The 16,064-nt window shown below is 47.4% G+C and overlaps 2 protein-coding genes across 8 annotated transcripts in view; one reads left to right on the top strand and one right to left on the bottom strand.

Annotated features, from left to right (window-relative positions):
• The window catches only part of ACTR1A (actin related protein 1A), a 33,819-nt gene extending 18,192 nt beyond the window's left edge, over window positions 1-15,627 (top strand). The window contains exon 11 of the mRNA XM_069098843.1: window positions 15,435-15,627. Within this exon, the coding sequence (XP_068954944.1) occupies window positions 15,435-15,498 (64 nt within the window). The 3' untranslated portion in view covers window positions 15,499-15,627. The remainder of the gene's footprint in view (window positions 1-15,434) is intronic.
• Window positions 83-13,599, bottom strand: MFSD13A (major facilitator superfamily domain containing 13A). 7 transcript variants are annotated; one of them, XM_069098836.1, is made up of 11 exons: window positions 12,553-13,599; window positions 10,946-11,071; window positions 10,676-10,827; window positions 7,157-7,408; window positions 6,630-6,712; window positions 5,416-5,865; window positions 3,655-3,775; window positions 2,434-2,530; window positions 1,662-1,833; window positions 1,266-1,459; window positions 83-1,033 (listed from the first exon to the last, which is right to left on the bottom strand). In XM_069098836.1, the coding sequence occupies exons 4-11, from the start codon at window positions 7,319-7,321 to the stop codon at window positions 780-782; spliced, it is 1,536 nt and encodes a 511-aa protein (XP_068954937.1). In that variant the 5' UTR covers window positions 7,322-7,408; window positions 10,676-10,827; window positions 10,946-11,071; window positions 12,553-13,599; the 3' UTR covers window positions 83-779. The 7 variants fall into 7 exon arrangements, with proteins under 7 accessions (XP_068954937.1, XP_068954939.1, XP_068954938.1 ...); XM_069098838.1 differs by having other exon boundaries at window positions 12,632-13,599; XM_069098837.1 differs by lacking the exon at window positions 10,676-10,827.
• Window positions 15,628-16,064: the final 437 nt, after the last annotated feature.

Below are 16,064 nucleotides of genomic sequence, written 5' to 3'. Positions count from 1 at the left end.
GAGTCCCTTGGACCAACTGCCCCCACACAGAAGCCAATCACAACGTACCCCTTCCCCTGAGAGAAGAGACCTAAGGAACAAAAACGCTTTACTGGCTTTAATGAATCCCTGCAAAATGAGCCCATTCCTGGGATAAGTGGGATACAAAGTAGAAAGGATTTGAAATGACAAGTTTGGGGAAGGGAGGCCCCCACAAAGTGTTACCACCTCGACTTTCAGTCATGGGCCAGGCTCTGGCAGTTACGTAGGCCCACTGATGTCCTCAACCTGACTATCCTTTACAGAGAACAACTCCCTCTGCAACCTCTGCCCAAGCTGTTAGGGCTAAGCCAAGCCTTTGGAGGGGCCTGCCCTCAGCCCTCCCTGCTGCCCCTTCTGTGCAGGGGAAAATTAAGTGCTTCATTCAATATCTGTGTGTTAGGAACACAAGGGCGCAAACTGGGGGGAGCACAGTGTACCCTTCCCCCACTCGGTCCTACTTGATTCCTGATTCTTTTTAGCTGCTTAAAGCAGCTGATGACCAGATCCTAAGGACACATTTCATTGCCTTCACCCTGAGTGAACTGCCAGGAGGTGAAAGGAAGGACAGAAAACTGTGACCTCAGCTTCTGGGTCTAAGGAAAAACCCTAGAGGGTTCGTTCCCCAGCCATGTTACTTCCTGCTGGACCTGAGAAACAAAGCCAGAGGACAGCCTGGGTGAGGAGCTTCCCAGCTCCTGGCTCAGGTAAGAAGAGTAGTTGGGCAGCCAGCACCATAGTCTGCCTTCCCCTGAGGCCCCTCAGACAGTTTTAATATCCAGATTCCAGGGCTTGGACAGACTCTGACGCTGGGCCTTAACCATATGAAGGCGCCTCCCATGCAAGGTGAACTGGGACCATGTGATCAGCTGCAGCAGCGCACACATGATGGGCACCAGCACCAACAAGTAGAAGCATCCCTGACGTAACGGTGCCCGAGGTGGGGCAGGAGGATCCAGCCAAGGCCTTGCACTGCCCACTGGGGTCAGCAAGGGCTGCTGGAAAAGGTCGTGACCTGGAATACGAAAAAGGAAAGGTCAAGTCAAACTATCCTCCCCTGAAGACTTTACTTGGCATCTAAGGAGGGGCAGGACAGAGCTAGTCGCAAATGCCATAAAGCAACAATATTCCCCACCTAAGTTCATCCCCATCTAGAGTCTGATGGCCTAAGGATAACTGGTTGGGGCTGGAGACCACTGGAAACCTGAGGGAGCTCCACCCACCCCTGTTCTCCAATGGGCACTCACCGGTATAGAAGCAAAGCAGCCAAGTGCCCAGCAGCGGGGCAAAGGTCTGGCCAGGCTTGGTCACCAAGGCCACCATCCCAAAGAGAAGCGCTGAAGCAGCCTGTTTCCGGCGGTTCAGCACCATGTCCTCATCTACCAGGTCTGTGACCACCAGGGTCAACAGCTTACAGGTGCCCTCTGTGAACACACGGTTGCTGCAGATGGGTAGAAACCATGGCATCATTAGGAGGAGAAAAGGAATAAACAGGTGGTCCTGGCCTAAGAGTTGGGGGAAGGTGAATGAAGCCAATGTGGAGAGTTTATCAGGGCTACGATTAGCACGGAGAACCATTCAGAGGGACAGCCAACATGGTCAGGGATGGGTCAGGAAGTCAGACTAGAGTAGCCCCTGTGTACCTGGCAATGAAGATGCAAAGGAGGTGGAGGTGGTCTGGTCCAGCCAGCAACATGAGGAGACTAAGGCCCAGCTTAAGAAGGAAGAGCCCTCGAACCACTGCATAAACCCCCCACCTTTGGCACAGCGTCAGGAAGTAGAGGTTGTTGAGATGAGGAGCGATGTAGGACACCCCTGGTGGAAAGCCTCCATAAATGAAGATGAACCAGGCTCCAACCCCCTTTGTTCAGGAAGGGCCTAAGGAAGCCTTGGGATAAATTCTCCCGGGTTAGGTTGGCTTGGGGCAGAGGCCCTGGTACTTCCCATGCTCCTCCCTCAGTCTAGGGCAATAATGACCATCATGGAACCCAGGAGAGGCCATCCATGGCAAGCCCACAGAAGCCTTGAACTCCACCCTCCCACCCCACCTTGCAGTTCCCACCTGCCCCAAACCACGAGGAAAGGCAAGGCCCCAGGATAACTCTTCCCAGGCCTCTACTCAATCTTACCCAAACAAACTCGGAGAACTAAGTCCCTAACAACGTCAACTTTCCTGCCTTTTATCCAGATCTCATCCCCACTGAGATGTGAAGCCAAGAGTTAGGAAAGGTCCTGATACTAAGGTTCTCCAAGAGATGAGACTCAACACAGAAAGGTCACTCTCACTTGAGGAGGACCTTACTGCCCTGGGTTTGCAGGGGCTGAACCCTAGGTGTGAGATATCTTGTCTGGGAGAGTTAACAGCCTGGAAGCACCCCCGATCCCCACCATATATGTCCAAATCCCTCCACTCACCCAGCAGGAAGGAGCCCATGGAGAGAGAGATCTGGTCTGACAGCAGGTGCTCCAGGAAGAGAGGGAAGAAGTTGCTGTTGAAGTGGCAGTGAAAGACCTGGAACCCAATGGCCACCATGAGGAGGAAAGCAGATGGGAGAGAGCTGGGAAAGGGAGGCCAGACAGATAGAGGCAGGCCCACCAGAAGGAGCCCCAAGGTAGTTCTTAGAGCAGTCATCATGGGAAGCGGGTACAGAGTTTGAGAAGACGGAACACCTTTTTGTAAAACGGGCCAATTAAAAAGCAAAAAAATCTTGGTCAACTACCTTACTATCATCCCTAAGGAAAAGGTTTAAATTTGTGTGAATTATGTCTCTCCCACAACAGATGGAAAATGCTAGAAACTGAGAACAAAAACTGTCCTACCTTCTATTTGGGCTGAACAGTCACAAGAATGAAAAAGAGCGTCATATGGTTTTTATTGAAACTGGCAGGTTTTTATTAAAGGACTCAAATCTTAGTGGAACAATGTAAAATAGTATCAATGTTATCAAAGGTGACTGTTGTTTGCACTGTTGTGAGCTAAGACATCAGTGGGACTGGAGATGCAAGAGATAAACTCAACCCCAACACCAGCATGGACCACTGTGAGCACAGATGCAGTGGTATGTAGGCTTGGGTGACCTGTCCTAGAACCCAATTTTTGTAACTGAAGTCTTTGGCACAGATTCCTTAGCTGTCAAAATTTTGTCAGACCACAAAGTAGTGTGTCTATTCCAGCCTAGTTTAATCTCCTTTCAACAGAAGGGGAAACTGAGGCATCAATGCACAGTGACCTGCCCAAAGATTGCAGAGTAAGTTAGTAGGTCTGCTGGCTCTCAAGCTAGTGCTTTTTACTCTCAACACCATGGGATAAATCATGATATAAGATTCAGAGCTGAAAAAGATTTTAAAGATCATAGAGATCAAATCCCCAGACTTCACATGAAGTCCAAAGAGAAGAAGGGGCAATACAGGGAATGTGGGTAAGTCGAGGTACTAGGACTTGAATCCAGGTCTTGCAACCACAAATCCAATCCTCCTCCTGCCATCCCAAACTTCCTCTTCTACCCACATGGGTTTTACTCTTTGAGGTTTTCCCCACCAGGGAACCCACATGTCCACCCCCTTCTCAGGCTCCACAAGATACAGTACTCACACCAGGACAGGGACACATGAGAAGGACAAGAAGGATGTCCATACCTGTACCAGGTTCATGCCTACGAACCAGAGGAAGTTTCGGTGGCGTGCCAGCTGCTGGAGGTACTCGCCCAGGGTGACCCTCTTTTCCTCCTCATTTGCTGATGGTTTCTCCATATCTGGGCTACAGAGACAGAGCATGGTGTTGCAGCTCTCCTCTGACCCCATAGCTTTCCAGGGCTCTCTCCCTTCCTCCCTCCCACTCTCCTCCCTAACTTGCCTGCCTCCCTCTCTCCCCTACATTGTCCTCTCCTTCCATTCTGAGCAATCTGTCACGGGCCACTGTGATGAGTGGTCAAGGGATATGAATGACCAGTTCTTGAAAGAATGGCAGGCTCTTAACCATATGAAAGATTGCTCCAAATCACTAAATAAGAGAAATGCAAATCAAAAGCTCTTAGGTTTCACCTTACACCCAGCAAATTGGCAAAGGTGACAAAAGACGGAAATGATCAGTGGTCAGGGGGCTGCAGAAAAGTAGGCAAACTAATTCACCATCGGAACTGCTATGAGTTGGAAAGCATTTGGGAATTATGCTAAAAAAAGTGACTAAAAAGTCTCATAACTTTTGACCCAAAGATTCCAATGCTAGGGATATATCCCCACCTACCCACACCCCCAAACAAAAAAATCAAAAGAGAAAGAATGGCCTCATATATAAAAAATATTTGCAAGATTTTTGCAGTAATAGCAAGACTTTTTGTGATAGCCAAGAATTGGATATGCAGTGGACAGACAAGTGGGGCAGCTAGGTAATGCAGTGGATAGAGTTTCTGAGTGAAAATCTGGCCTCAGACACTTACTAGCTGTGTGACCCTGGGCAAGTCACATAACCTCTGTTTGCCCTAGTCTCCTCATCTCCATGAGGTAGAGAAGGAAGTGGCAAACCACTCCAGTATCTTTGCCAAGAAAACCCCAAATGGGGTCCTGAAGAGTCGGATACAATTGGAAAATGACCGAACAACAAAAGCCATCAAGTGAGGCATGGCTAAACAAACTTCACTACATTAATATAAGGGAATGTTACTATGCCATAAGCAATGACAAATGTGAGTCCAGAGAAGCAGAGGAAGGCTTTTATCAACTGGTGCAGTGGAGAAGAGCCAGGAAACCCTCCTCTGTGCCCATGGAGAGAACAACAAAACAAAGCTGAGTGCTGTGCGTCATGATGACCGCATCTGGCCCAGAGGAGATCTGAACAAGCACATCTCTCCCTTCATCACTGAGGAGGGGAACCCCGAGTCTTCCAAACAGCTGCTATGCTGGCTGATTTTATCAAGTGACTTTCCTCCCTTCTTTTTCTTTCTTGTTCTGAGTTACAGGAGATGGCTCAATGCATGTGAGGGGTGAGGAGGGATAGGTTTGGAAATGAATTCGTCTTTAACAATAAAACACAGAGAGAAAAATAAAACAAAGCAATTGGAGAAAAGAAAGAATTCAGGTCACTGACCCAGGAACCTCAGAGACAGAGGAGCTACTGCCCACTTCTGAAATGCACCTTCTCCTCTGCCCCACCTTTTAATACTGGTCTTCAAGCTCAGCTCAGATGCCTCGTCTTCAATGAAGCCTTCTGTCACTCACTCCCCTGGCTGTTAACAGCTCTTTTATCTCAATTTACTTTATATGACACTTAGCCATGTCCACAAGGTCCCTCCCCAGTTTGCATGCAAATTTCTCAAGGTCACATTTGGTTCTGTATTCCCAGAACAGAGTAAGCATGTAACGAACATGTGGTGAATCAAATGGGGGCCAGGGCCCACTTACCCTTCTGAGGCTGAATGCAGGGCCCCCAACATCCTCCCTTCTGTCTCAAACCGCTGCCTCAGTAGCCAGGTGGCTCCAGTAAAGCCAAGCCCAGAGCAGACAGCCAGAACCACACAGAAGACACGAAAGGAAAAGAAATCTTCCTTGTTCCATACAGCATAGGAGGCGAAGACAGAGAGGGAGCCAGTTGCACTAAAAAGAGAGCAGTAGAAATTGAGGTGTGTTCGGCCATGGGCAGACAGGGCCAGGTCAGCCAGCAAAGCATGGTGATTGAGGTCCACCAAGGTCAGGAAGCCATCATATAGGCACAAACAAAGCAAGAACTGCATCCCTGTGGGTGCCCATCGCACCCAGAATGCCAGGAAAGCGAGAGCCAGCAGTGGACCATGGCGGCTGAGAGCCCGGAGCCTCGTCAGAACCACATCCTGGGATGGGATTGAAGCCCCTGCCCTGTGAAAGGACAGAAAGAAGGAATCAGGATACCTCCCTCCCCACACAAGTGTGCCCACATCTCTTCCGCCCTGCCCTCATGTGAATCTGGGAATAATTTATGGAACTTCCATTTACAGAAGGGATACGGAGGCTAAAAGAGGCTCTGGGACTCAGGCAAGATGCCAGCCTGATGAACAATCCCCTAAGTAGGCATCAGGGGGCAGCAAGCTATGGCCAGGGGCCCATACCCAACATTCTCAAATCCTTTCAGGCATTCCTGCCTGGAGAATCGAGAGTCCCATCCCTTACTCTATACCCCTGCTCCCAGAGAAACTGATGAGGGAAGAATACAGGAAGGAGCCATCTAGTTTTGGGGACTAGAGGAAGTGACCAGTTAGAAAGGGTCCACTTTTGCCTTCCTCCTTCCTCCCCCAGACTGATACTGGTAACAGAAGGAAGAGACAGGACTCAGATGCTTAAGGGGCCCATCCAGTAATGGTTCCTCTGGATCTAAGTAACATGGAGGGGACCCTGGGCCCTAGGCAAGAAAGTGATCCCACAAGGTAATGAAAAGAAAGGCAACACAAAATAGCAGAGAAAGCCCTATATGGGGGAACCAAAGAAATCAGGTTCTGCCACTAACTCATTGTGTGACCTTGGGTAAGTCCCTTTATTTCCTGTCTCCAGCCTCAGTTTCCCCATCTGCAAAATGAAAGATTTGGACTATTTCATCAATAAGGCCACTTCAAGCTCTGACAACCATCTGTCCCTAAGTCACCTACCTGGGTGGGGAGCTGAGGAAGACATGGTCACTGAGCCAGCCAAAGAGTGGATCATTGAGGCTGTTCCAGAGGAGAAACACCGTCTGCAAATGGATGAGAAAGAACCATTAGACTGATAGCAAAGTCCTAAAATAGATGGAGTCAGGGCCAACAGGAAGATTAAAGGCTGGGAAGGTATACAGCCTAAGCCTGATCACCCAGCATGGCCTTGATAGCCACTGAAGGCTTAGGAGAGAAAGAGGCAGGCCAAGGAGATAAGAACTCCAGGCTACTCTAGGGTCTATCTGGAGGCAAGTTTCCCCCACTCCTCAAAGTTAAGGTCTCTTCCCAGCTACAAGCTCCTAGGATTCTATAAGGGATTGTCTGGTATGATCCTCCTGATTGGAGAACAGCTCTAGAGCTTAAGAGATTAGCGATGGAAAGCCACGTGACCCCAGTGGAAAGGACACCAGCTCTGAAGTCAGAGGACCTGAATTCCAGTCCTATATCATATACCCAGCTTGCCATGGAACCCATGGGGCACCTACCTCTCCGACCCAGAAGGCCAGTTTGTCAATCTTGTACACAGAGACAAATGTGTCCACGTAGTACAGCAGGAACACATTGTGTAGAATGGAGACAAAGAGTGACAAGGAACCATAGACCACAGCAGTGGGTAGGCTGTAGAGCCAGGCCAGGGGCTGACCTGCCATGGCCCACGGCCTCAGGCATCAGTGGATCAGGAATGCCAGTGCACCTGCCTCCTTACTCCCTTTCCTGGGCCAGACCATCCTTGCCCCCTGAGGAAGAACAGAATTAGTCAGCGCAAATCACCATAAGCCAGCCTTGCATCGGAGACCAGTGTCCAACCAGTGCCAGTGTGGCCTTAGCCATTATCCATTCCTATTGGATTATAAATTCCTTGACAATAAGCAGGGACCCTCTTTTTTAATTCAGCAAGCATTAGTCTTCCAGTCTCCCCACTTCAGAACCTTGAACTTATCCTTGACCCCTCACCTCACCTCCCACAAATCCCACCACACATCAAATCTTATCACTTTTTTTTTTTTGCTTTTTGGAGGGGGAAGGGTAGACAATTGGGGTTAAGTGACTTGCCCAAGGTCACATGGCTAGTTTTTTGTGTTAAGTGTCTGAGGCCACATTTGAACTCAGGTCCTCCTGACTCCAGGGCTGGTGCTCTATTCACTGAGCCACCTAGCCACTCCCAAATCTTATCATTCTTACCTCCACATCTCTCCCATCCAATCTTTTTACTCTACTCACATGGCTGCCATCTTAGTTCAGACCCTTATCACCTTTTGCCAAGACTCTAACAGCCTCCTAACTAGTCTGTCTCAGAGTCTCATCTGTAATGGGAATGCAAATTTGGAAGATCTTCCCTGCCCCTAGGCTAAAGTGCACCTGAAGCCTGGGGAGGGAGGCTTGTTTTTCAGTAGATACTTCTTGATTGGCCAGTGAGTCAATAAGGTTGTTACATTCTCTGAGCCAGGAGAAGGCTATATAAGCCCTGATGTGTAGCTTTGTTTTGGGACTCACTTTGAGAAGTGTTCTGTGATTTGATCTGAATTCTGGGAAGCCGTTGTTGAGAGTCCCCCGGCTTTGAAAAACCCAGATGTGGAAACCCAGATGTTGACTGGGTATGGATGTAATGGTTGGACAGTTTGGAAAGCTGTCTACTTGATCTGTTAATGTCTTGATAATTCTGTCTGTATATTTTGAAGTTTGGGGTGCTGACCTTTTTCCCCTGAACAAGGTAAATGATATATGTCTGACTGATTAAAGTAAGCTTGTTAACCCATTTTGAATTGCTTTCCTTTAACAAAGCAGATCCAAGAACCTGTATGGGCAGCAAACCCTGAGGACGCGCTTGGGGTGCTTGCTGCTACATCATCTCTCCTCATTCCAATCCATCCTCCAAAAAAGCTTCCAAAGTGATTCCCTTAAACACAAATCTGACCCGTTACTCTGCTATTCAAATTCTTATACCCACCATCCCTCTCTCCCCCCAAAAAAAAATATTCTAGGGGTTTCCTATTACCTCTAAGATAAAATATAAACTCTATTTGACTTCTAGGGCAGCTAGGTGGTGAAGTGAATGACTACCCTATGTGACCCTGAGCAAATCACTTAACCCTCTTCGCCTCAGTTTCCTCATCTGTAAGCTGCAGAAGGAAATGGAAAACTGATGGGGTGTTTGTCCTTGGACCCCCCTTCCAAGATCACATTTCTCCCTAACCTCAAAACACTATCCCTGACAGTTTTCTCCCCAACCCAAAGACACTATGCTTAGCAATAACTCATGAGTGAGCCCCATTGAGGCAAAGTATCTCTCCCTGTTACTAGAACAAACTAACCTCTGTAGAATTTCCCTTGTATGAGCAGGACTATCTTCTACCTGCAGAACTATCATGTATTGATTCCCACAGTTACTGTATACAATCCAGAGGTCAAGCTATAGACATCAATTCCCAAAGCTATCTTGTTACAGATTTAACAGACCAAAAACATACCCCTTAGGAACCCAACCCCACCTCACCCTTTCCAGTAGAGAATGACACCTGTGGACCAAGATTGTTTGTTACTACTTAGTCAGCATACATGCCACATAATCCACTACTTTCCCAATGTAAGCTTTAGCATCATTCCTTTTAGGCTGCAAGTTCCTTAAGGAGCTCTGCCCGCCATATAAGTGTTACAATAAACCTTTCCCAACTTGACTTAAATCCTTAAATTCATTCCAGAGGACCCTTTCCTGTACTTTGGTCCTTAAGGGGTCCCTGAACCTCTCAAATCGAATCAAAACCACTCCAGCATCTCTGCCAAGAAGACCCCAACCCCAAATGGGGTCACACAGAGTTGGACATGACTGAACAACAACAAATTTGACTCCTAACAACCTTTACAACTTGGCTTTCCTTTCCAGACTCATTATATATTACTTCCCTTCCCAAACTTTATGGTCTAGAGTAGACAAAAGTGTTCCTCTCACTCCTGCCTCACCTCCAGCTCACTTTCTTCAAGACACAGCTCAAGGCAGCTGGCTCAGGGTCAAGAGGGACACTCGGCCACAGCCGCCACAGCCGGCTAGGCCCGATGAGGCCTGGGACAGGTTGTCCATTGAATAAAAACCCATCTGATAAAGCTTGTGAAAGTCAATCTTACTCAGTACCTACACATCAGGATCGAGCCTATGAATATGTGGAGTGTCCTGTAACATCAGCTGCCTGTCAAAATAAAGATAATATTGATCCTTCAAACATGATGCCACCACCTAATCAGACACCATCCCCTGGTCAGCCATTTGCACTATCAACTGTTAGGGAAGAATCATCAATTCCCAGGGCAGATTCGGAAAAAAAGTGGGTTTACCCTTCAGAACAGATGTTTTGGAATGCCATGTTAAGAAAAGGTCTTGGTAATAGGTAAAGGAGAGCATCAAAGTCATATCTTCACTGCAGCAGTTAGAAAGGAGGAAGTTGCATAATTTACTCAATATTCTTTCTGTCTTCACATTATCAGGTTGTCCATTGAATAAAAACCCATCTGATAAAGCTTGTGAAAGTCAATCTTACTCAGTACCTACACATCAGGATCGAGCCTATGAATATGTGGAGTGTCCTGTAACATCAGCTGCCTGTCAAAATAAAGATAATATTGATCCTTCAAAAAAAAAAAAGACACAGCTCAAGTATCCTCTCAGAAAATTTTTTGTAAGGAGTGGCTAGGTGGCTCAGTGAATAGAGCACTGGCCTGGAGTCAGGAGCACCTGAGTTCAAATCCAGCCTCAGACACTTGCCATACTTACTAGCCATGTGACCTTGGGCAAGTCACTTAACCCCAATTGCCCTCCAAAAAGCAAAAAAAAAGTCTTTCATAACTACCTGGTTTCCATTCTGTTTGTTTCTCGGTGTTGCCTAGACTTTTTGTTTTATTAAGAGCCCTACCCCCCTAGCCATAGGTATGAGTTATCTGATCTCATTCTCTTCTAATTTTTTAACCAGCCAAATGTCTGAAGATGATAGAACCACAGCTGAAAGGGACCTTACCAGTCATCTACTCCGACCCCTCATTTTACTGCAAAAGAAACTGAAGATCCAGGAGATTAAGAAGATCACAGTGGTAGTTAGGGGCAAAGACAGGATTAAGTTCTGGTCCTCAAGCTCCAAATCCAGAGTTCTTTCCAATATACCAGAGCCTCCTTCGAGATTAAAATTAAATTTAGGTAGGAATGGAGGAGAACCAAAGCTGCAATTGAGAAGGCACAAAGCTTTGGGTTGTTTTGTTTAGGCTAAAGTAGCCCCACCCTAATCTCTTACCTTTCAGGTACCTCTCAACCCAAGAGGAAAAGGAAAAAGTGGGTAGAATCATTCACTTTAGCATTCCAATCTACTCTGGTAACACAGGATCTCCTAAACAGCCAGCCAGACACCCAGGCTCCACCTCTGAATAAGAAAGATTACATGGAAGCAGGAAATACTTCAAGAGACAGCAGGGATGAGTTTGCTTGGTTTAAAGGAACAGCTTAGTACAGTGAGAAAAACCCTTTTCTCTCCCTACTTTCCTGAGCACTTCTCCAGGATACAACATTCCAGCTCTGGTCTTTCCATAGGCTGTCTCTCCATGCCTTCGATTCTGCCTCCTAAAATCTCTGATTCCTTCAAGGCCTCAGCTCCAGTGACACTTGTTCTACAGGAAGCCTATAATAAGGGCCCCATATCTTATACCTCATTACCCCTACCCCCAAATACTTTGTATGTGCTTTGTGAATATTTTGTATTTATTTATGAGGCAGTTAGGTGGGGCAGCCTGGAGTCAGCAACACCTGCATTCAAATTCAACCTCAGCCACTTCCTAGCTGTGTGACCCTGGACAGAAGTCACTTAACCTCTGCTTGCCTCAGTTTCCCCAACTGGAGATAATAACAGCAGCTACCTCGGAGGGTTGTTTGGGTATATCATAGGCCTATATAACTGCTTATTCTCTGCCCTCTTTTATGTATGAATTGTTTTTCTCCAATAGAATATGAGATCTCTGAGGGCAGGGGCCAGTTTCTCAGAATTCGGAGCCCCCTGAGTGCTTGGGGCCTAATAGGTACTTAATAAACATTTGAAGAGCTCAATCGAGCTTCTCAGAGAAGTAAAGACCTCAACAAACATGAGGACACCTCACACCTGCCTGGGATTTGGTGCTTGGTTTCAGGTCTCCCCAGACAGCTCCAAGAACCACAGGCTGTCTCCATCCTGTGTGCCTTCTCCTGCCCAGCTGAGCAAAGAGGTGACACTCAGCACCCACCATCCTGGAGGTTAGATGAAAGGAGGGGTTTACATGGTCATGCCTCTAGGGGTAGAAAATTTGCACGTGTCGGGGAGGGGGAGGCATATACAGGAGAGACAGAGACAGGTGGAGAGAGCAAGCCCGCTCTTCGGCAGAGTGGGACCCTCCCTCCTTGCCCCCTCTCTCTAAGACCACAACTGAAGGGATATCAGGAGGGTTTCTAGGACCCCCTCCCATCTTCCCTGTCCCCTTCCACCCTAGACACACTTGCCTATAGAGGCTCCCACTCGTTTGGTTAATAACACGTTCACTGGAGCCCTTGGCAAAGAGCTCCCGTTGTGACCTCTGTACTTAAAGCTACTCTTGTCCCCAGTTACTTCCTAAAATTAATCTTAATTTCAAAGGAGGCAGTGGTGGGTTGGAAAAACCCTGAGAGATGAGCAACGGGAGTGTCATCCTCGCTTTACGAATGAAGAAACGGGATAGGAGAGGTTAAGGGTCGCCCCTCTGCCCTCGCATTTCCCACCCCTTCCTGGAGGGGTGTGCATCCCCCAGACCAGGAGCCCGAACCTGCTTCCAACCCGATGCCCCTCGAAGCCCGTGCACCGCCGACCGCCGGTCCTCCATCACCAGGGGACCCCCTCCGTACCTCCACCTCCAGGCGCTCGCTCCCCGCGTTCACGAGAGGGGGCCCCCGGTGCATGCCCTCCCCTAGCGGCCCAGCTCACCTAGGAGACGCTGATCTTTCATCAGTGGCCCGAGGCAGGCAGAAGCTGCGGGGGCAGAGCGCCTGCGCGCAGCCTCCCCACCACCGCCACCACCGCCACCACCGGCGTCGCCGCAAACCCCACCTATCCTTGGCTCAGTCATTGGCTCAGAGCCACCGCGGGCCGCCCCCCTAGAATAGCAGGTTGGGGCAGGTGCCTGGTCGGGTATCGCTGCTGCCGCCATCTTTGATATGGGCACCTGCCCTAGGTGGCCTGGAATGGGAAGGAGGTGTGTGCGCATGAAGGGTTATTTCTGAAGGCTGCGTCTTCTTGGTCTGCTCTGCGATAACTGGGGCTTGGGCAAGTCTCCCTGAGGCTGCAGCTGCTGCAAGAAAGCCAGGGGACCCCCACCAGAGCCTATGCCAGACTCAGGGCTAAAGTACCCACCCTTTCCTAGTAAACGTGGGTATATTACAAGCACTGCCAGCCACTGCTGGAGGGTCTTAGGCAAGACAGCCAGCCGCAATGGTTCACTGTCGATGGAGCCGTAAACTGGTCCAACCATTCAGGGAAACAATTAGGAATTAGACTTTAAGAACAACCAAAAAAAAAAGTGAGCTTTAACTAGGAATTTTTTTCTCCTTGAGAAAATACTATAACCTGAACCCAGAGCAAGTGGCAAAATAGATGCCCTTGATTGATTGGGGATGATTGGGGTTGAGGAAAGAAAGTTACTACCCTGACATGAGAGTAGGGGAAAGCAGCTTCCCCTTAGTCCACCATCTGGTAGCTTCTTATTTTAACTATTTTTTCTTGTTAACTGAATGCTATGTTGTTGCTATTGTTGTTCAGTCCTTCATTCTCCAAGAGGACCAATGACCCCAGCAGCTGATGTCTTGACTTGCAAATGAATTGGATTTAAGTGAGGTAGAGCTGTGCAAAGCCATCAGCCCCTCTTTGTCTTCCAGTTATAGGAGTCCAGTGGCAAGATGTAAGTCAAGATGACTGGTTGTGATAGTAATGGAATGTGGAGATTCCCCTGTATTGGGCTTGGTTTTCAAATTGATTGTATTAAAACCCAGAGCTTGTTAATCCCACCTGTGGGATGGACTTTTTGATGTGAAAAGAAAGTCCTGACTGGGAGCAGCTGGTGACGTAGATTTGGAGAGACAAGAGAGAGGCGGAAGTTCTTTTTGGAAGCAGCACCTCGTGAAGAGGGAGAGACTAAGAGATTGCTGGTGGCCGCTTTGAATTGCCCTGGACTTTTGAGACCTGCCCCCTGAGCTGCCAAGGACTGAGGAGACATGGCTGTTTTGCTGGTACTTTGTCTGTCTGTTTTGATGTTATTTTGCCAGATTTGTCCACTGGTGAAAGACTGTCCTGTTGAAGAAGTCCTGGAACCTGGCATTTGGTTAAGAAGGCCTGAGACTGTCCTGCAGACAGAGAGTGAATACTGTCCACTGGTGAGGGACAGTACTGAGAGTGAATACTGTCCACTGGTGAGGGACAGTACTGTTGTTGCAGGGGTCTGGGAGCCTTTCTGTTGGTTCAGAAGCCCTGAAGAAGGATTTTCTTGTTGTATGTTTACAGAAATCCTGGGAGAGGGCTTTGCTAATGTGTTCAGGGGTTCTAGGACTGTTCTACAGACAGAGGATAAATTCATGAAGGGACTGGCAATGTATCTTATGGCCTTGCTAAGCCTTGTCTCTCCAGGAACTAAGATTGCTGAGAACTTGCCTCGTGTCAAGATGAAGAAAAGACCTCCATTTGGGTATTAAGTGCTGTGTTTAAACTTGATGTAACTCTGGGGTAGATTCAATTGTGATCCAGGGGTGGGGAACTTTTGACCTTTTTGTGTTCTATGGTTGAGCAAATGAATGTATTTTACTTATGTTTGGAAACTAATCTCCATTTGAGAAGAGGGGCTTTGTGGTGGACTTAATTAAGGTATAGCCTAGGGGTGGAGAAGTATTTGGAACAGAGACTTTGTAATTGATTGAATGATTGGAAAGTCCTGGGGTGGGATAGGCCTTGGAGATGATTTAATCACACTTAGTAAATGCTGTATTTTGAATGATGTCATGTTTTGATCTTCTCTGTTCTGGGTTTGTTACTAAAAAAAAATAGAGAGCACCTATGCTGGTATTTTGAACCTGGGAAGTTGCCTTTGCTTGGTATTACATTACACTGGTGATGGCCCCTAAGTTGTTGCTACCATAGTACTGCAGGGGTGTAAGTTATTATCAATACCTTCTAATTCAGCACCCTGGTGCAAAGTCATAATCATCCTACCCTAGTTATGGTTCTTTTTTTTTTTTAAGTCTTCCATAGTAGACTAACCTATCATGGTAATGGGGTGTTTATGCTTGGACTCCAGCCCTAAGATCATGAAAGCAATTCAGTTTCCTGTGAGAAAGTTTTCCCTTGTTGCAGAATACATGCAGACCTGACTCTGTAATTCCTCTATCAGAACAGATACAGACTTAACACACACAAACAAAAAACCTAGCCATGTGACCTTGGGCAAGTTACATAAAATCCAGTTGCCCTCCAAAAAGCAAAAAAAAAAAAAAAAACCCCAACAGATACAGGGATATTGACCCAAGGACTCTCTTTTTGCTCTAGATCCCCCAGGTCCATGCCTCTGACAGTTAAAAACTGTTTTTTTTTCCCCCTCAGTGTCTGGTATCAACAAAATTGTCTCTGTTGACTCCCTGAATTTTCCCATCAATACTGATGCCTGCTCCCGAAGACACCTGGACCCCTTATTTTACCTAATTAGCAACCTTAACATTCCTTTCCCTGTGTTTTCTATATGTTTTAGATTCACCCCCATTAAGTTGCAAGTTCCTCAGATGGCTCTGGAGGAGAAAGTAAGGAGAAAGTAACCCTCCCTCACTCAGATCAAAGTCAACTGCAAGTCATGTCATCATTTCCCTGATGCCATGGTCCTCTTCAAAAACAAAGGACAAACATGATTGACATTACAATAAACCTTGCCACTTGATTGAAAGAAAGCTTGAGTGTGTGAATTCATTCCAGGCGACTCCACCTTATGTCCTGTCATTCTCAGGCTTCCTAGCATCCCAAACTGAGTCAATAGAACCACAGAATGTTACAGTTGGAAGAGACCTTAGAAACTATTTAGTCCAACCCCATCATTCTACAGAGGAGGCAATAGAAGTGAGTATCCCAAAGGCAATCGATTATGAAATCTTTCCTGAGGATCTCTGTATGCCCACACTCTTCTTTGTCCTCTACTCCTTATCAGGAGCCTCTTTCTCAGATCCCTTTCACCTCCCCCCTCTGTTCTCCCTCATGTTCTCCCTCTATCTGGAATGTTCCCCCAGCATATCAAGAGGTCTATTTCGCTCTTTCTGGTTTCAAGCAATTATTGAAATTTCACCTCTTCCTATGTGGGAGGAAGGTGACAACTTTTTCCTAAACTGTTCCC

This window comes from Petaurus breviceps, unplaced genomic scaffold, assembly GCF_028583685.1.
Source record: "Petaurus breviceps papuanus isolate PSGF00001 unplaced genomic scaffold, PetGlider_PUasm1.0 37, whole genome shotgun sequence".
Classification (NCBI taxonomy): domain Eukaryota; kingdom Metazoa; phylum Chordata; class Mammalia; order Diprotodontia; family Petauridae; genus Petaurus; species Petaurus breviceps.
Note: the sequence above shows the minus strand (reverse complement) of the source record. Positions and strands in the feature narration are given on the sequence as shown.

Excerpts from the sequence above, each read along its gene's own strand:
- MFSD13A (XM_069098836.1), bottom strand. The coding sequence starts at position 7,321 with ATGGCAGGTCAGCCCCTGGCCTGGCTCTACAGCCTACCCACTGCTGTG. Across the intron at positions 5,866-6,629 it reads TTCCTCAGCTCCCCACCCAG|GGCAGGGGCTTCAATCCCAT; the intron begins GTAGGTGACTTA and ends GTCCTTTCACAG. Across the intron at positions 1,834-2,433 it reads CATGGGCTCCTTCCTGCTGG|GGGTGTCCTACATCGCTCCT; the intron begins GTGAGTGGAGGG and ends GCTTTCCACCAG.